This window comes from Canis aureus, chromosome 3 (genome assembly GCF_053574225.1).
Source record: "Canis aureus isolate CA01 chromosome 3, VMU_Caureus_v.1.0, whole genome shotgun sequence".
Taxonomy (NCBI): Eukaryota; Metazoa; Chordata; class Mammalia; order Carnivora; family Canidae; genus Canis; species Canis aureus.
In genome coordinates this window covers 40,347,202-40,368,265 of record NC_135613.1, presented here as the reverse complement: position 1 = coordinate 40,368,265, position 21,064 = coordinate 40,347,202, and the positions used below count along the sequence as shown (strand labels likewise).

The window sequence follows — 21,064 nt, the reverse complement described above, 5'->3', positions numbered from 1 at the left end:
TAAGGGGCAAGGAGACCATAGGTAACATCTGGAAATCTACATACATTTCAATATTTATATTAAATATCCAATAAATCTCTTTTATGAACACCTAAAACTTAACTATTGCTGCCTCTTGAGTAGCTTTTTATCTCTTGTACCACCTTCATCATGGGCCCCAAACACTTGAAATACCTTCGGAAAAACACAATCACATTTGATGGCAAATTGTGTTTAAATGTGCACCCAATGAGAACTGCATCTTAACCTCATTTATCTTTATGTCCCCATCATCTAACACAAGGATTCTCACATATATTAATAAACACTAGTATGATTGGGCAAAGATGAATTGGAAAGAGGAGAAATTACCTATAATTACCTATTATTTTTCCCTTAAAAGACGTTAAAATCCTAAATTGGTGGTTACCAGGGTGGGGGGGAATAGAAGAGATACTGTTTAAGCATGTATAGTTGCAATTAGTAGATAAAGAAGTCCTAGAGACCTAGCATACAGTACAGTGATTATAGATGACAAAACTGAATTATCAACATTATTAGAGACTAATTTTAATCATTCCCAACACTCAAAGACATGATAATTACATAACGAGGTAGAGATGTTAGCTGTTGGAGATCATACTGCCATGAATCAAATCAATATGTTGTATACAATTAAACTTACACAATGTTATATGTCAAACACATCTCAATTAAAAACAAAAGACTCTGAACTCCTGAGGACAAGATCTATTCATTCACTCATTTACTCACTCATTCATTCATTCCAAAAACATTTATAGTGCCAGACATTGTGTTTGAAGTACGGCACGATGGTGGCTCAGCAGTTGAGCTCCTGCCTTTGGCCCAGGGTGTGATCCTGGAGTCCTGGGATCGAGTCGAGCTTTGGGCTCCCTGTGTGTAGCCTGCTTCTCCCTCTGCCTGTATCTCTGCCTCTCTCTCTCTGTGTGTGTCTCTCATGAATAAATAAATAAAAACTTTTAAAAATATGAAGTGCAGCATGAATATTAGTTTCTGCCCTCAAGGAGTATACAGTTAACATAGTTGTCTCCTCAAAATACATGTTAGGGGGACTTAAAGAAAATAATAGGGCTTCTATTCATATTTATTTTGCATCCTCTAAAAAATAACAATGAATTAATTATTAATTTTTTTTATTTATGATAGTCACACACACACACAGAGAAAGAGAGAGAGAGAGAGGCAGAGACACAGGCAGAGGGAGAAGCAGGCTCCAGGCACCAGGAGCCCAATGTGGGATTCGATCCCGGGTCTCCAGGACCGCGCCCTGGGCCAAAGGCAGGCGCTAAACCACTGCGCCACCCAGGGATCCCTGAATTAGTTATTAATAATGCCATGTTCCTCACTTGGTACATACGTCAGATGGTGACACGTTGCCCATAGTACACGAGGTATCCCTAGCAAAATGCAGAATAACTGCACACCCACTCTTACTCGCTTCACTTTCAGCACACTCTGACATATCACTGTTTTCAGGTGTCAGTATTCAGTTGAAAAGACTGGGAGATCATCTAGTTTTAACTAGTTAACTGCCATCACTACCACCACCACAAGTGTGACATCACCGTTGTCATTTCCTAACCTCAGGGTTGTAATTTCCCTGGGAAGAGGGAACAGGACAGATAGAAGATACACTGAAAACCTTACAATACAAGCTATTGGAGATTATTATAGCTGCTCCAAAACATTTCAGAGCACCTCACTACCCATTATTTCTGTTGAGTCTCAAAGTCTAATTGGGAAAATGAAAAATGAAGTAGCACCTCCTCTGCCACTCACTTACTGCTGACCATGGATTTGTGCCTCAACATCCCTGAATCTCATTTTCCTCATCTTCTCAGAACTATTATGCCAAATTAAGATAACATATCCAAATGATTTAAAGTTTCTAGTATGTAATATTATACAACTATGGTCAGTTCTCTTGCCTCTCCAATTGACGCACAGAAAGAATCTATACAGAGAGAGATCTGAGCCTGGAACTCAAATATTCTACACAATTATGTATGACCAGGCTGCCCAAACTTTCTTTAGATCTTGTATTCCAAAAGTATGCTTTCCTGATCAATTTATGTAGAGAAGTGCTGCCTCAGTCTCCTATTTTGAGCTGTTTCACCATTGACCTTCACTATCAATTCTGCTCAGGTAGAATTGAATTCAGCAATATCTAGTGGAAAAAATGAGTGGAAGGAAAAAATATAGAGATGCTAGACAGCTTATGGCCACAACCAGTCTTGTCTGAGTCTTACTGGAACCTGCTTTTATCTTCTCTCTCCTTCCATTAAGAAAAACTTAAAAGCTATTATTATTCAACCACTGGTCCGTAGTTGAGGCTTCTGTATCTTTTCTCTACTAAGGATATCTTGTAATATTTTCCTATCATGGAGCCTATTTCTCAAAGTATTTAATTTGCCACCTTCATTAAATAATGGATAATTCATCTCTCCCCCACCTTTTACCTAATGAATCCAAACTATAAATCTCTGTAAGTGTTAAGATAACCAGTGAGTTCATAAATGGAGTCAAAAGCAAAAATCTTCAGCCTGTGTAGCTTTTTCTAGGAGGAAAACGCATAATTTCTTTTAAGATTTTTCTTTTCACCGCCTTCGGGAACCACCAGTTGGCAACCATTCCATTGGTGAAAAGAATGTGTTAGTGTGTGCGGAGTTTACCTATATGTTATTTCATGATACCAATTTGCAAATCTGCTAGAACTCAAAGGACATGCATGTTCTAAACACTACTACTTTTAGAACTGGCTGATGCTCTGACAACAAGGTACTTCATTGTCCCCCTCTCTATCATTAAGGATCTTACTTATAGTCCAAAGCTGCAAGAATGCATTTAATGGAAAAGCTTTCAGTTTGGGCAGCATTTGCAATTTTAAGAGAAGATAAACCTCTCCATGGAGTTAACATGATCTGTGAATGTGGGACATGCTAGGAGTCAGATATCCTAATGAACTTGGTCTTACTCACTTGAATTGGAGAATTAACCGATTCTTTTAAATAATTCAGAAATCTAAAATCAAAGGGATGAGGTACAAGTTTCGATTGCACTTCACCAACAACGGGGAACAGAAATAAACATTTTATGTTTTCAATAAATACATTCGTACCTCTTTTGTCACTGCAATACCTTCAAATTTATTGGCAATCATAATTGTTTTATGCCATTTGACAAACTTGATGGCATCTGGTATAAATATCTCCCAGCTCATCTCATTTGATACTCTCTGTCTCCAGCAGAAAAATCAAGTGAAAATTCAGTCCACTGTTGAAAACCATTAAAAAATCAAGTACTCATAATACTTGAGATTATAGGGAAAGAGAGTAAAGAATGTTCAGAAGAAAAACAAGAATGTAATTTGGCCCCTCAAATATCTGAAGCAAGAAAAAAAAATGTGTTCTGGATCGCCCCTCTGGCAATATGGCTCCTGTCTATTAGGCAATGAGGCAGGTGAAAGAGAAGGCGGGCTATACGTGATTGACTATCTACCACGGATCACCGCAAGTTCTAGGTGCTTTACATACCAACATACATCCATATATAAAATCTGTACAGAAACAGTCCTGTTAGTTCTGAGGATATAGTTAAACCTGTGGGATCCTGAGCAAGGCTGAGGCAGATACCTGGGAGGATGAGATAAGGAATAAAGGAAGAGATGACAATCCCAGATGAGAGAAAAACATGAGGAAGGAAAAGGAACTAACATTGTTTAAGCTCAAAACAAAACAGTGACAAAAACACATTTCCTGGGAAGGTGATGACATCCCACCTTATAAATGAGGAAACATAAGTCCAAGAGTTCAAATTACTTGCTCAAATTCACATAATCAATAAGATATGGAACCAGAAGCTGAATGCTGTTCTTTCTATAACACAATGTCATGATTAAGCAATTAGACCCTGGAGTTAGAGTAAGCTTGAGTACACTTTCCACCTTCTGGATGGTGGACAAACTATTTAAATTCTTTGTGTCTCAGTTTCTTCATATGTAAAATGGGCATGCTAATCGTACCTCTTTCTGTAAGGTTCTATTAGGATTAAATAAGGAGAAGAGAAATCCCAGCACGGTGCTTTGCTGTGGTGGCCATGAAAATGAGCCATCAGATCACTTGCTACAAGGAGCATAACTGCCTGATAACCCCAGCTGCCATTCCTCTGTTCAAAGGCCATCCTTCCTCCAGGATATTCCAGCCAATGACTAAGGGGGAGAATACTAATGTGGACCCAATCCAGTGGGACACACAACTTTTTCTTTTTTTCTTTTTTTTTTTTTGAGAGACAGGGAGAGAAAGAGAGAGTGCAAGGGGCAGAGGGAAAAGGAAAGAGAGGCTCAAGCAGGCTCTACGTTCACCACTGAGCCCAATGAAGGGCTCAATCTCACGACCCTGAGATTGTGAACTGAGGGCAAACCAAGAGTCAGACAATCAACTGAACCACCCAGGCACCCCATGGGACATAGAACTCTTAAAACAGGTGATTTTGGCTCAAAGACTCTCCTGTACAAAAACTTTCTTAGAAACTTACTGATATGTGAGAGGCTTCCAACCCAATCCTCCTTCCTTCCCCATCTCCTTCCACAGGTATCAGGTCAGTATTGTGGTGTGAAAGCTCTCCCAGTTAACTCTTGCTCCCTCTCTTTATATTTAATAGGCTTTACCCCAAATAAATCCATGCACATATAATTCCACCAGGGCATATTCTTTCTGAAAGATTCAAAGTAACAAGCCAGCATGCAGGAAGTCCACAATGAATGTAAGCTCTTACCATGATTATGACCAAAAATCATTATTTTTATCATTATCTGGCTCTACAGCCCAGTAGAGTTTAATCTTGATTTTCCAAACTATTTTCCTTGAATCTGTGAACATTATTCTTTATTTTAAATGGGAGATCACACTGTGTTTTTGTAACATATTCTGACAAGGTTTGTCACACCTAGCAAAACAGTCCTCAATTACAAACGAAAACATATATATTTCGTTTCCCAGATAGCACATGAAAAATATGGCACCTTCTATTTTCAGGTCTATCTGAATTGTCTTTTGTCTACCTCACCTTTGAATGTGGAATTTCCCAGTCTTCATTATTTGACCGATTTTCTACTTTCACCATCTTTCATGAAGCAAATAATCTGCTGATAACTAAATCTTGTAATAAAGTATACTTCCTCTGCATTTGTTCTGAAGAAGTGACTCACATACTGTCCAATGGCTTACTCAATTGCTATCCCACTAATTAAACTTACAAATTTACTTGCATAGGCTGAATGGCTCTCAACTACTATACTGTACCTATTGACTGTGCCTTACAAGAGGCTTATTGTTCCAAGATAACTACTGGACTAGGTACCAGCAGATGCAGGAGGAATGGAATTTAAGTAGTCAACTCGTTAGAACTTTGCGGTTCTCTTCCCAGGGTTCATTTTCAGTGGGTGAAATTCCAGTGGTTTGACCCTTTGTGATCAGTGAAATTATCACAGACTAATCAAACCTTTCCATATGCTGCTGTTACTACTGTACACAGGACTGTGTGGCCAATTAGGACTGGTTGCCAGATAAAATGTAGCAGTTACTTTAAGTAAACACTTTTTTAAAATAGGAGTATATCCCATTTAATACTAAAAAATTATGCATCGTTTATTTACATGAAGTTCAAATTTAACGTGGTGTCCTCCATTTTTATTGCTGAATCTGGTAACTAGTAGGGAGAAAAATGAAGCTTCATGGTAAATGTACTTGAGACCTGGGGGCTTATGATCTAAATGGTGTCATGAGATAAGGGATAAGCTAGAAACCCACAGATTTAGATTTCCATTAAATGAAAAAGGAATCGTTTGCATGAGTGGGTATGTGAAGTCAAGTATCCCACGTAAGTAACTCAGCTTTTAGTATGACATGCATTAAAAAACAAAAAAACAAAAAAAAAAACCTCTGGGGATACTAAAGGATGTTGCCATGGTAGATAAGAGATTCTCTCTCTCTCTCTCTCTCTTTCTCTCTCTCTCTGGCAATGTTACAAATCAGGTCTTTGTCTATAGCTCTGCACTATACTCTATGCTTGCTTTGCTCGTCGCTAAACATTAAGCATCTTGTATATGGTAGGGGCTCAGGATATATTTACTATATCAAGAAATGAATGGAGTTGGAATGTGCATAGCTCTATAGACCATATCACAGCTTACCAAGGAGCTGCCAGGTCCTTTCCCTGGCCTAGAAGGTCTGATACAATTTTGTTTCCTGCTATCCCCATTTCCAATCACTCTCTCCTTCATTCATGCCCCTAAAGCCACACACTGGTTACTGTTCCTCCCACATCCCTGAAAGCCTTTACATTTACTGATCTCTCCTTTAAGACTCAAAGTCCATAATGTCTGCATAGTTCTCTTCTTTACCTTCTTCAGGTCTGAACTCAAATGTCAACAGATCAGAAAAGCTGATCCCCATGCATGCTATGTAAAATAGCACCCATACCCTCCACTGTTCAACCCCTTATCTGTCCCCATTTTTCTTTGTAATATTTAATATCACTGGGCACATGACATACGTATTATTAGTTAGTTCACTGTCTGTTCCCCCCCGAAGGTAAGCTTTGTTCAGTGCAGTGCCCGGTTCTTAAGATGTACTAGCTAAATATTTGTTGAGTGGATAGACAAATTAAGCCTTTTCCCCCTTACTAGACTATCAGGTTTTCAACAAGATGTCTGGTCCATGGTTGTATTCCCTCAATGCATCTAAGTACATTGACCAAATGTACCCAGCAGATTCTTAATAACTATCTGTTGAATTACTTATGAGAAAACTGAGGAACAAAGTCTTTAAGTGACTTGGACAACTGATTTTCTCTTAAGAGATGCTCAATGTCAGACTTATAATGGCAACTCTCCCTTACTGATTTGACCTATTCGGAAGCTGTGATTCAGTTTCTCCTTTCTCATCTCTTGAGTTTACAAATGCTGCTTACTGAGCAGCTCTCTGGCTGCAAAATACCTACAGAGATCTAAGAAAACAATGACTTGGAGATTGTTGGAAGCCTATTATTACTTTGCTGGGCCTTTCCACAACATCCTTTCCATTTCTCTCTTTGGATATGCACCATATGATACCTGCGAATAAGGCCTATGAGACCCCCTTGTTGCCTTTGGGTTAAAATCAACCAGGTACAGAAGTGAACAACTGAGATGGGGCAGAGTAATCGGCAGTAAATATTATCCTCCCCCCACCTCTATTTGAGCTATCCCAGTAGATTTCCTTAACGATAAGCTAATGCCAAGGGAACAGAGTTGCCTGGAGCTGAGTAAAACCTGAAGAAGAGAAAAAGAATGGGGAAGCTGTAGGGAGAAAAGGTGCCAAAAATCCTTGTGGCCACATGAATTTTTGTAGCAGACAACTAATCAATCTGGATTAGTGACTCCAAATCCCCAAATAAATTATTTATATTACATTCAGTTTTCTAATATTACCCACAAATGGATAATTCCTTCCCAAAAATAATATACAGGCTTTAAATCAACAAATTCACACTCAAGTGTCAAATCAGACCCTATTATTTGTGGCAAGGAAAGCTCATTCACTATTCCTGACCCAAACTAGCCTCCCTGATATCTCACTGGGCTAATTTTTAATTGATGGAAAGGTATCCTAAAGGGACCATTAAAAGTATCCTGCAGGTCCTTCTAAGGTCCTTCTCTGTCAAAGGGTCCTATCAGAGTTGTTCGGGCTCAGATCACAGAGAAAACAGAACAATAGCAGATGGAGCTGCAGATAAACACCAGGTGTACCTTCTACCACACTGTGATTTGATGACGGCTCCTCATTTGGTTTTTTTTCTGAGCCCAATTCAAATACTACATTAATTGTATTGCTTCATATTTTTGGAATCAAGATCTACAGATAGATTTACGTGATCCCATATAAATCACAAATCGACACCTAAAAATGCTTTCCTACTTAGCATGTTATACCCAATAGGCATTCACATGGTCATGTCTTCTAGGTCAAGAGTTATAGGCACAAATAAATTTGAGGACCAGAAAAAATCCCTTTACTACTTCTTTCTTTCCTCTGTAACTAACTGTGTGTGAGGGATGGTCAGGGAGGGAAGTGGGGGGAGGTGGAGGAGGGAAGATGTCTGAACTAGACCACCCATCCAGTCCATTTTAGAATTTAGACATCAAGGAACATGAGTCTAAAACACTCCCTATTTTGGCTACTAGCCAACCACTTAAAGTCTATTCGGCTAGTTATCCTCTGTATGTAGACAATAAAATACCCATAATGTGTGAGGTAAAACTACTTTTTAAAAATGACTACAAATTTCCTCCCTATTTTTCAGTTGAAAAAGCTCCTTAATGACACTGGGTCCTGGGGTAGAGCTCAACATACACTGCACTGCAATATGCATGCCGGGGAAACCCTGCAGCCTCACCTGGTACCTCATCTTTCAAAACACAAGATCCAAGAATTTCCTTTGTGTAGAGGCATTTCTAAAGAGCCTCTGCAAATAATGATGGGTCACATCTGCTAACAATATTTAAGAAAGCACAATTTACCTGGTCTCAGATTGACATTTTTAGGTTCAAACCAAATTCTGGTTCTCTAGTCTCTTAAAGGAGAGAGTCCAACTTAATCGCATTGCTGAAAATTCATCAGTCAGAATTTAATTATACAGATCTGGAAACCAGAAGGCATTTAGTTTTGAATGTCTCCCTAAGTTGGGACCTTTACATAGTTTAGAATATTGATCATTACTGTTATTGCTGCTATTCTGGTGGTCACTCTGCTGTGTCTGTCTCTGCGGCATTTTTTTTGAAAGAACACTGTGGAGAATGACTGTTGCTAGGTAATTGTAAAAGAAACTCATGCAAATTATGAAATATTGATAAATTGTATTTACAAGTCAATGGCACTACAGTGCTCCTGCCTTCCCAGTAAAATGCAAATTATAGGGCTGCATTACCTCAAAAATTCCTAAAACGACCCAACAAAAATGACGCACTAATCAAAACTGTTCCTAAAATGGGCAGTGCATCCAGCAATAATTAACAGACAATTCTTAGAATTTGGAATTATGAATTTTCTTTTGCCTTTCCACCGTGTATTATTAATATTATAACATTGCAATATACCTACTATATTTTTGAGGAGATAGGAAAAAAGTTAAAGCATAGGGCCTCCAATGTTTTAAGAGCACATTATCAGATAAAAGAATGTTTATCCATAAGAGAAATAGAAATTTACAGTTCTCTTATCTCACCCTCAAATTACAAAGTGGATCCTACAGGTCAGTAGCTTTGAAAGTTATTTCATAAGTATCGAAATATTCAAAATACTCACAGAAATGAGTTAATGGATAACCAGAGAGATATGACTGTGGTTGGAGTACATTCCTTATTCATCCAGCAACATTTAGCAACAATATCTAGTGTAGCAATACAAGATGGAAATGACACAAATGAAGTTGGTGACCATGAAAGCTATACTCAACCAATTCTCCAGGGTGATTTCCAAATTGGCAGGTAAAGCTGAAATTTTTCAAAATCTGGGGCAAGCATCATGATTAATGGCTTTCCACTGATTGCAAAGGCCCATCTGAGGGTTTATGCCACCAACATATGTGCAAGCACCAGATAAATGAGGAAGAACAAACATGATTAAGCCTAAAGGAAATAATCCAAATACCAACTCTGCTTTCCTGTTATGAATATCACATTTTAAAAACCATGAAGATGAGCCTATCAATAGTAGTCTATGCAGGTGATGAGAGTAAATAGAGGGGAAAAAACATGTGAACACATGTTTTTCTGTGTTCTTTTCTTTTTCTGGCAAGGGAATCCCATATTTTCTTTTTTCAGTTAAGGGTGTTTTCACAGCGAGTCCCAGCGGGGAATATGCTTTCAGAGTGCCAATGCTGGACTGTGCTTCCCTCAGACATGGATTCACTGTGGCCCTACAGAAGCATGACTTGAATTAAGGAGGAGGTTTATCACATGAGCTTTTCCCTCCCTCAGAAATGACTGACCTGATGCACCACAAAGCGCAAGCTTTAGAGCACTGTTCACAGGTCCTGTAAATACCAAGCAGTCATTTCAAATGTTCTGTCCCATAAATACTGTTAACAATCAGTAGCCAAAGTACTTCACGGGAATTCACAAAGGTGGTTTGAATAGACGTCCTAAGTCAAAGTCCAACAAATAAGGCTTATAACCTTCAGAGTCTCTTGAAAAGCCAGAAAGGGGTTCCAGCCATATGCAAAAGAATTAAATGCATGAGTCCAGCCAGAGCTGAGAACTTTGTCAGAATTTCGTCCCCTGTGGTAAGCAAGCATAAGCTAACACGATGGTATTTCATACCTTTGCTCACACCTGCTCATTTGGGAGGGGCAGAGGTACAACTCGATCTACCATAGACATTAACATAGCCTTTGGCCTTGGCTTCCTAGCATGTCTGTTCATGTCTGTCAATGACCCCATGTACAATTTTCCCCCACACCCAAATTAGATTTTTAGCATTTCCAGGTTTTTTAAAAAAAAATTGATACTTGTTTCTTTAAAAACCTCTTGGTAAATCAACACTGAGCAGACATTCACAAAATATTGGGGACAATGAGAACATATTCATCGACTCATTAATTCTATTCATTAAGCAGATAAATACCAGGTACCTGCTCAGTTCAAGTCACAGAGCAATATGCTCTGCCATATTGTTTTAAAAGGAACTGGTCATGAAACTGACCCTTAATCAGCTTATAGGTTTTAATAAGCCAGATTCTAGTTGGTTTTGCCAAGGAAAGACTGCTAAAATTAAAGCCATCTAGGTGGGGTCCCTTCTTTCCAGAATCGCCTTCTCTGGGAGTGCTCATTCTGAAGGTTCTGACAACTCTGAATCACTTTTGTGGTAGTCAACTGCTAGGAGGGGAACAGAATGTGAAGAATAATAGTCTACATAATAAACTAGATGTGGCACTGTGGGGATTATGGACAGATTTAAAGAGACTTATGTCTGACATTTCAGAATAGAACAGGTACCGACAAGAGATGTCTCTAAAAGTCTTGGTTTATTTCTGACATACACCAAACCCCTTTCCATTCCAAATCTCCCAGCTTTTGGCCTCTCCAATATGTATGCACTTTACAGATATAAGCTTTTCTTTGAGTCCTTACCATGAACCAGACATGTTGCTGTTTCGTGTACAGAATAGTCTCCCTTTTAATACGAAGTATGCTCTTTTAGTATTGCTACTTCACTAATAAGAAAACTGAGATTGGGACAATAGGTTATTCAAAGTCACCCAGCCATTATTTCATCTAAAGGTGGGTCTGTCTGACTTGAGAGGCAGAGTTTTTCATCATTACACAATGCCAATTTTGAGTTTCAGAGATTCTGATATTTTATCTCTGGGCTTCAAATAATTCCTTCAAGATTCCCATCTAATACTCTAATTGGACAAAGATTTGTTTTCTTTTACAGTTGGGTCTTAAGGGAGTACAAGAAAAGAAAGCAAAAATTCCACAGAAAAAAGCCAGACTAGTTGGACAGGGAAGAAACAGCTGCATCCACTTTAGGTAAAGTTACATGGCCTAGTTTATGGTTTTGGATGAAACGGCATGTTACCATTTGTCTATTCATTCTCCATGGTTTACTAGGAAAATACCATTCGTTTCCCATTACCTTTCTCTTCAAGAGCTAGGATAAAAAGAATATGATTTCCCCTCGCATATATACATAAAGAAGATGTAATGCATTCCCACTTTATTTGAAGACCAGAGTCTGTCACTTCTTCACCCACCAAGATTCCAAAAGTTCTCAGAGGTTGGTTGCTATGTTTATGAGAGTTGCCTTTTTAAAAACAACAATGAAACAAACGAAAACCCTTCAGGAGCTCATTGTTCATAACCTGGGTAATGAAAAAGAAAATCACTCTTGGTCAAAGTGACACTGGAAGGTTTTCTAATGGGTGTAAGTACCTGGTCCTGAACTCTTCGTTTATTTTCCTTTAGGGATTATATGTCTTTAGAAAAGGGGTAAAATCATGTTTCCTTCAATCACTTCATCTGAGATTGACAAAAGGCAGGTAGAGGAAACTGAGTAGGCTGCCATTCCTCTAGGCTAAGCTTCAACTGGAGTCATCCAAGACAAAGCAGCCTCTACTTCTTTTTCTTTGAAATAAATAGAAATTTGAAACAGAGGAACTTACTACTTTCTCTCCCAGATATTAATGCTTTCTTTGAACTCACACAATCCTCCCCTATCCCCTCCCCCCAACCCCTAAATGGTATCGTGAATCCTTGAAGTAGCCCCAAGTAATCTGGGGTTAATATGAACTTGGCTAATATTTCTGTGCCTTTGGCCGAAAAATCCAGGCTCGATCCTGGTTGCTTTTTGGAATGGGAAACGCACAATATCGGTATACAGACAGCTCCAGAAAGGCATGCCAGGCCTCAATTTATATTTGCATGTGAACAGCTTGTCGGCCATTTTATGAAGACAGATGAATTGCAGGTCTGTGAAAGGGGTGGCCAGACCCAAGTATGCGAACCACATACCCGGACAACCCACAAATTTTTAAAAATGAATTGAGGATAAAATGAGTATCTCTGGACACTACTTCAGGCAGGTTATATTTAAGTATAATCTAGAAAAATGAAACATTTAAGGTATCACTGGTAAGTGATTCCTCATGGATCAGATACCAGATGGAAACAGAGGATGAAACTAATGTATAAGTATCCCTTTAAAAATGTCAACAAAAAATAAGATGTACTGTTAATGTCACTAAAAACAAGACTTCGGGGTTCTCTCCTTCCTTATGCTTGCTTTGAAGAGACAACTTTGATAAGGAAACTACCACTGAAACACCAGAAAAGAAGAGGGACAGCCAGAGTCCATATTTGATGTCAGAATCCACCAATGTTATCAAGAATTTCCCAGGCTTGGAAAATGAAACAGATCCTGAAAAAAATTAGGAGAGGGTATCTCATGTGGTAAAAATCCCCCATCCCATGATACTGACAGAATTCAGTTTACCTTATCTTTTCCAAAAGATCAGATGGAGATCAAAACAGAAAAATGTATAGAACAATAAAAGAGTGACCAAAGGAATGAGGTCATTCTAAGTAAATGAAAAACCAATATGGTACGGATGATACTGACAAGAAAAGTAAGTAGTAACATTGAGGAGTCAATAATTTTTTTTAATAAACTATATGAATATGTGCATTTTATTTAGCTCTTCAACAGGTAGGCTATTAGTAATACATTATGACCATACTATTTTAAAGATGAGGAGTAATTTTATACCCTGAGAGGTTAAATAACCTATTCAATATTACAAAGGTAAGAAATAGCAGAGGCAGAATTTGAAAGCAGGTTGATGCTACAACTCAAAATTTTAACCATGATGCTATATGCCCTTCACAGGGCCCTCAAGGTCAAGCCTCCCAATTAGAATCTTTCATTGTATCACTGAGGAAGAACACTCTGGAATTTCATGAGATGATATCCATGAAGGTACACAGTAAAAAAGCACAGTACAATGTATAGTATATGATAGGGACTGCAAATTCACTTCTCAGTTTTTTCTGAAACTGATAGTTTTACTCAATCTTAAATTTCAACCTATAACAATCTGTTTTGTACTTGGAGTGCATACCGCAGAGCTAGTATTTTACTGGATACTATTATTTTGTATATAAACATGCATTCTATGTTAATCAAGTTTCTGAGACAGAAAGTTTATATTATTACATAATTTAGGAAGGTAATACTGTCAGGTACCTTTACTGTTTTATTTCAGACAACTGAAAGTGGAAAATCCTTCAAAGGCAGAGTTCATTTTATGAAAGCAATTAGGAAAGGGTTGAGCTGTGAAAGGCCACAAACATATTTATCAGTCAGTACCCTTAATTCACCAGCGAAGAAGGTCGAGGGGCATTTGTCACCTTAGAAGGAACGAGAAATGAAACAAGAGAGGCAGTGCCTCCTCCCTTGTGCTGCAAAAGATTCTGATTTGGTAAACCAACCCTACCTCCCAGAGTCATCGATGTTCTTGGGGACTAAAGTTCTTGATGATGTTTGGGAGCGGGGGTGGAGGAGGGCTTGACTGCTAGAATGATCCAGAGAACTCCTTGAGTCATCGAAGTTGTTCCTACTGTGAGCTGCCCACAGGGCAGACTTCAAAAACCCTTGTCCTTGGTTGGCTCCTGGCCACTGCTGGACTCTGAGAGCAGCAGCTAGAGTCCCCAACTAAACTTACCATTTTCTGGCTGGTCCTTAATGTCAGCATCACTTGGCTGGCTGGGACTTTCAGATTGACTTGAATCTGAAAAACATAAAAATACAGCCAAAAATTACAGGGTCTGTGAGGGAAAGTGGATCAGAGGTGCCAGACTTTCTCAAAAGGTTCAGCATGTAAACTAGGAATGAGGATGTTATAGAAATGACAAGATGAATGAGGTGGGGGGAGGGGAGTAGGGGAAGGGAGGAAGGTAAAAAAAGGAGAGAGAAAAGCAGCAAGAGCAGCCTGTGCCTCTAGAGAGGATGCTCCATTCTGGATATGCCTTCAGCAGTAGCGTCTGCCTTGAGCCAGGATCATAACTTGAAACTCTTCAGAAACTATTCTCTTACAGAGAAACCATTTCTAAACTGCTCTTCTCCATTATTTATACACTAGAGTCTGATAAAGACTTCATCCTTCATTACACACATCTGAAGCTTGATTCAGAACATAATAAAGTGTCAAAACATATTTTGAAGTTGGTATATAAAAAGCAACTCAAACAACAGTAACAAGTTCTGTTGATATTTAGCTCTGTGCTACAGCAACACGCCATGCAGACTAACACCACCAAATACAAGAGTCCTAATATTCTAGCGCATTTACTTGAAATCACAGGATAACTCCAAGGCATCTTTCTGAAGGGGCCATGTTTCCTCCACTTTATAAGTACAGTTTTCCTCTTGTACTGATGTCCTTGGGAGCTCCTAAGAGGACTTGTTTGCAAAAAACAGGTTCTTGCACACCTTCACAGGACTCCATTTATATAAAAAACCCAAAACCAAAAACCACGATTATTTTCAAACTAAAACAATTAATTCAGTTATTTTCTAAATGGGATTTGTTTTTTTTACAAAATAACATTTAATTTTAAAAATGAGATAAAATTAAGTTAGAGCAAAAGAAAAGAATTTCACAGAATTAGAAGTAAACATACTTAGACATTTTTTGGAGGGAGGAAACAAAAATCAGGCAAAATATTTCTAGGGTAAATTTTTGTGCTTGAAACAGTCGGAGACTTTGAAACAGTATAGAACATTATTTAAAAACAAAATATTTTTTTAGAAAAAGTTCTATATCTATGGAAAGTATGGTTAATAATTTTTACCTTGGCTACACAGGGTTAGAATCGGCTATCTAAAATTTGACCACATTTTAGCAAGAAGTTCAGTGCAAGATCAAAAGGTCATGATACTTAACTGTGATTAAACTGAAAATATTACTTCTATTTCAACAGAGGTATAGCATTACTATTCTCTTTCTTGGAGATATTTGCAAAAAGAAGTAGCACTCCTAGTGACCCTAGGTCGAGAAATGCTAATTTATTACTTTAGAAAGGCTCCCTGCTTTTAAGCAAATGAGGGTTTTAATTATAGGGAAGTACTATTAGGAAAATGTCTATCTTTAAGTTTTCAGATGATCTTAACCTGGTGACTACAACAAAAAAATCTATGCTGATCCAAAGGAACAAATAACAAAAGACATGAAGTGTGAATTTTTATTTAAGTCTGGCAACATGATAGTCTTTATCATTTTGTAACAATTGTCATAGTGAAAACATAAAAGCATGACAGGTCAAAAAAAACTTGAGATAAATCCTTTAGGATGATCCCTGAAATGAAATATGGAGGCTGCACTGAAAATTGGAACTGCAAAGTTATATTGGACCATATTTGACTTTTTAACCCCATAAACTAATACTAATTTTGTAGTGAACAATGAAAAAATAGGACTACCTCCTCTTTTTCTAAAAAAATATCCTACAATTTTGCCATTAAAATTATAGGGATCCCTGGGTGGCGCAGTGGTTTGGCGCCTGCCTTTGGCCCAAGGCACAATCCTGGAGACCCGGGATCGAATCCCACGTCAGGCTCCTGGTGCATGGAGCCTGCTTCTCCCTCTGCCTGTGTCTCTGCCTCTCTCTCTCTCTCTCTCTCTCTGTGTGTGACTATCATAAATAAATAAAAATTAAAAATAAAATAAAATAAAATAAAATTATAAACTAGTCTGAGAACTATTTCAACATCATTTTAGGAGAAAGGCATACCTTTATTATTTTTGTCCAAGAAAATGTTAAACCATTAATATTTATAATTAAAAATTTAAAAATACATAATTTTGTTTCAGGGAAAGTTAAAATTCTTTCTGATCTCATTCCAAAAATGATGCATAAAATTCTGCCAAACAGAACACTTATGTTGTTGCAGTAATACCAGCAAACCTAACTGGTGGAAATATGATAGCTTTGCCGATGCTCTTCTTCTAGATATATCCTTAGGATTAATCACTTCGAACAAACAGAAGAACATTTTTTCATCTCAATTGATTCAAATATACAAAGGCCAATTATTTTTCTGATATTTATCCGCTGATTTAAAACAAGAAGGATAAGGAGATTAAAAAATGTTTTTAATAATATGAAAGTGGACTACTTCTTTTTACTTTTCCTTTCCACTTGGTTCACCATCCTATCTTCATTGAAATATGACATGATTATAGAAAACTTGAACAGCAACAAAAGATGCCTGCAGGTGTGTTCAAAGTTTAAAATTCCAAGCTACAGAAGGAGAAAAAGCAGCAAATAAACTGAGAGGCAAGAAAAGACTCAGAGTTGGTGTGAAAGGGGCTGCAGCGCTCTTCTGAAAGCTCAGATACACACACTGGGGGAGGCATCTAGCCAAACTGGAAACAGAATTTAATTTCTCCAGTTTTTTTCAAAAGCTAGAGACACTGCTGTCCACCGAGGACAGCATACTAAAACACACTATCCTGGTAAGGAATAGGCAGAGCCAAAAATCTACAAGAAAATTTAAATGTTCCAAAAATTTCAGCAGTTACTTTCAACCCCAGGCAGTTTAATTCCTTTCTTTTTTGAACCAACAAGGAACAGAACTGCCCTGTCCCGCAGCTATATTCTTTTTTCCTTTTTGTGCAACTGAGATAGCACAAACAGGGAAGAGAGGGAGAAGCAACTCCCTGCTGAGCAGAGAGCCCAATGCAGGGCTTGATCCCAGGACCCTGGGATCATGACCTGAGCTAAAGGCAGACTGAGCCACCCAGGCACTCCCCAGGGCTTTATTCTACACTGAGGATGCATGGACACTTTCCCAGTTATTGCAAATGGTCACCGATGCTGTTAAGCATGGAGCCGACCAGAATTGCAAATTAATTTCTACCCATACATAATTGATATAAATGAACGATTGTTCTCTTAAGCATGTACACTGAAACACGATCATGAAGGTTAACAATTAACTTACTTTTCTTTTTCATACTTGGTAGAGACCTGCCAAGGTCAGAAGTCTAGGTTAACTTCATAGCTTATTTTTTTGGACAATTTCTACATGGTCCATTGATTCCCACCTCCTGAAAGAATTAGAAGCCCCAGAATAACAGACGCAACTGCATGGAATTGGATGCCATATCTCATAGCTTCAATCTTATATCTGGCATGACTTCCTCTAGTTCCCTGGTTGAAAGCCAGAAGATTTGTATGTTACAATGAAGAGAATATTATTTAAAGTGTGTTTAAATGATGGAGTTGGAAATGCTATTGTGAGGAAATACATTAGGGTCATCATTTTTTTTCCCCATCTAGGGACTACCTTTTTGTTTAAGGAATCTTAGACATCAACCTAACCTTGAAAAGCAATGTTTCTTTTGGTTTTTAAAAAATTTATGAGGAAAAATTTAAACCTAAAATAGACAGGGTTTGCATATGGGAGGCTGGGTTGAGACCTCTTAATTGAACTTGTAGCCATCTATCTATGCATTTTTATGGCGCCTACAGCTATATTGCGGGAGTACTCAGACAAAGATATTTTACTATCGATATAATCACTGGGGAAAGGAATAAAATAAATCCTAATGCCTACATATCAGTCGCCGCTTCCATAAGCTTGTGCAATGAACAGAAACCTTGTACTGGATTTGCTACTGATCCACACATGCAGTTGTCCCAATCTGAGTTCTGCTCCCCCTCAGCATGGGCTTCCAGAGAACATTCCTACTGGGAAAGGGGAAGAATGTCAAAGACATGTCAATACGGTCAAACGAGGCAGGTAAAAAATAGAGACTTTACTTCCCTGTAGTTCACATTCTATAGACATGAAGCAAAGGTGGCATGTTGCTAAATCTTCCCTGTGCTTGACACACTGTTAAACGTTCTCCTCTCTAGTTCCCTTCATTGTATATACATCTCCTGTTGTGTGATTTACTCTGTGTTACACTAAGGTGATCTTAAATGATCTCCTATGAGAATCAAGTTCTGTAAGAAAAGAATTCTTTTTTTTTAAGATCTTATTTATTTATTTATGAGACACACACACACACACACACACACACACACACAGAGAGAGAGAGAGAGAGAGAGGCAGAGACAAGGAGAGAGGGAGAAGCAGGCTCCCTATCGGGAGCCAGATGTGGGACTAGATCCCAGGACCTAGGGATCATGCCCTGGGCCAAAGGCAGATGCTCAACCACTGAGCCACCTAAGTGCCCTTCCTTTTTTTAAAGATTTTTATTTACTTATTTGACACAGAGAGAGAGAGCACAAGTAGGCAGAGGGAGAAGGAGAAGCAAGCTCCCCACTGTGCAGGGAGCCTGACACGGGGCTGAATCCCAGGACCCTCAGGTCATGACCTGAGTTGAAGGAAGACGCTTAACCAACTAAGCCACCCAGGCATCCGAAGAGTTCCTTTCTGACTCTTGTCTTACCCCCAGGGCCTTCCAAGGTGCCAAGTCCAGCCAAGGATTCACTAATTGCTGAACTAAAAGATGAATTTTCAATAAGATGAACCTGTTGTTCAGCTTTCTAACACGGGGTCATTGCCAGCGACTGAAAATTGTACCAAAGTCACACCTAAGGGGGACTGGGACTCACAAAATGAGGAAGGAAGGCAGAAAAGGCCTTTATCTCTGCTTGATATTCCCCTTCATGGGGCCTGGCAAGGGAGAGATTGGCACATCCCTCTGGCCTACATGTGAGAAACCTTGCTTAGTGTTTAGCAGTTGCAGACAGTCACCTCCTATGGTCCCCTGGCCAACACACCACAAGAGGCTCCTTGGAATAACAGGAGCTGAGGACAGTGACAGGCATGTGGGAGGGCCCCCCAAAATGTGTGCGGTCTAAAATGCCAGGTAACAGAGGACCTTTCCACACATTCAAAAAACACAAAGCTGAGAGAAATTTGCCATACTCTGACACCTGAAGAGGGCCTCAAAATCCCAAGCACTGCTGTCGTGAACAACTGATAAAAGGAAGGAGAGCTGGGGGGGTGGGGGGGGTGGTGAAGAACCCTTCCCCTTCTGATGCAAACCAATGTAATTCGCATTCAGTTATCATGGTATCAACAGAAGTCTATGGACCATAACAGTACAAATTCTGGTTCTACCAGGAAAATGATTCAGCCGAGGTTTCAACCTCCCTACCAGAGAATGATTTGGCTAAAAATGAAGTTGGAAAAGCTTTTATTAAACTTCTATGTCTGGTCTGAAATCTCCCCAATTTATTTATTTATTTTTTTAATTGTATTTATTTATGAGAGACACACAGAGAGAGCAGAGACATAGGCAGAGGGAGAAGCAGGCTCCATGTGGGGAGCCTGAGGTGGGACTCAATCCTGGGACCCAGGGATCACCATCTGAGCCAAAGGCAGACACTCAACCACTGAGCCACCCAGGTGCCCCCAAATCTCCCTAATTTAAAGGTGGTATGAAAAAGCCAGAAGGTGCTCAGGAACAAAAATGAGTTAGTTAAATGAATGAAATCAAATGAAAATTTCATCTAAAAAAAATTGGAGTTTTTTGTGATGTGAAAAGAAAAGGCAAAGACGGGAATGAGTACTTGGCTGCAAATAAATGAAGAGTTAGAGGAGTATTTCTGGAAGAAAAGAAAATAAGGAATAGGGGTGATTATACTCTGAATATAATTAATAGTTACACTACATAATTGTAGCCCTTAAAGACTTTCAAAATTTAGTAAGTTTTGTTTCTTATGGTTCAGGAAGACAGAGTTCTTCACAAAAGAGTCGGGCCAAAACACACCAAGATTCATTTTTTTCTACGTCCATGATGTTATAATGGAAAAATAGTTCTCCTTCTGATTACTAGTGTAAGGTTTAGAATTACTCTACTGTGACCATCCAGTATCACATATGTTATGATAGTGAAGAAATCTGGAAGGTCAAATTGTTATGATAGTCACATTTGCTTATTAGCCATCATAGCTATAGCTACAAAAGAAATATTATAAGGTTTCATAATATTTAAGGCTGATATCTATTTTTTCCCAGTATGACCATGACCTTAAAGACTGAGGTGTGAGGAAATATTTGAAAAACCTTTATCTGAGAATGTAAAATGTCGGTGTATGTATACACAATTTGCAGCTTACATGTGAACACTGATGAATACAATACCATCGGCTAAATCTAGCATTATCCATCATGGTCTGGAAAAAGAACAAACAGAAATTTATAATACTATCATTCAATCTGGGGCCACTCAATATATTCAATTATTATCAGCTTTCCAGAGAATAGATAAAATCCTTTAAGCTCAGTGAATAACCGAACCAATATTTAATGTCAATTAATGTACACAGTCATGACCCACTTAATGAAAAATTAACATACAATAACCTAGTTTTCAACACAGATAAATCACATGGTGCATCACACCATAAAGGTTTTCTTAGCTTTAAAAATGGACACATTCCATGGTCCTCTAAATGGGAAGTTTGATCTTTATTGTATTTAAAATA

At 38.5% G+C, this 21,064-nt stretch overlaps 1 protein-coding gene across 10 annotated transcripts in view; it reads right to left on the bottom strand.

Annotated features, from left to right (window-relative positions):
- NFIA (nuclear factor I A) overlaps positions 1 to 21,064 on the bottom strand; it is a 373,107-nt gene that overhangs the window by 165,624 nt on the left and 186,419 nt on the right. For all 10 annotated transcript variants that reach the window (XM_077892018.1, XM_077892019.1, XM_077892017.1 and 7 more), the window contains exon 3: positions 14,281 to 14,346. In XM_077892018.1, coding sequence (XP_077748144.1) covers positions 14,281 to 14,346 — 66 coding nt within the window. The remainder of the gene's footprint in view (positions 1 to 14,280; positions 14,347 to 21,064) is intronic.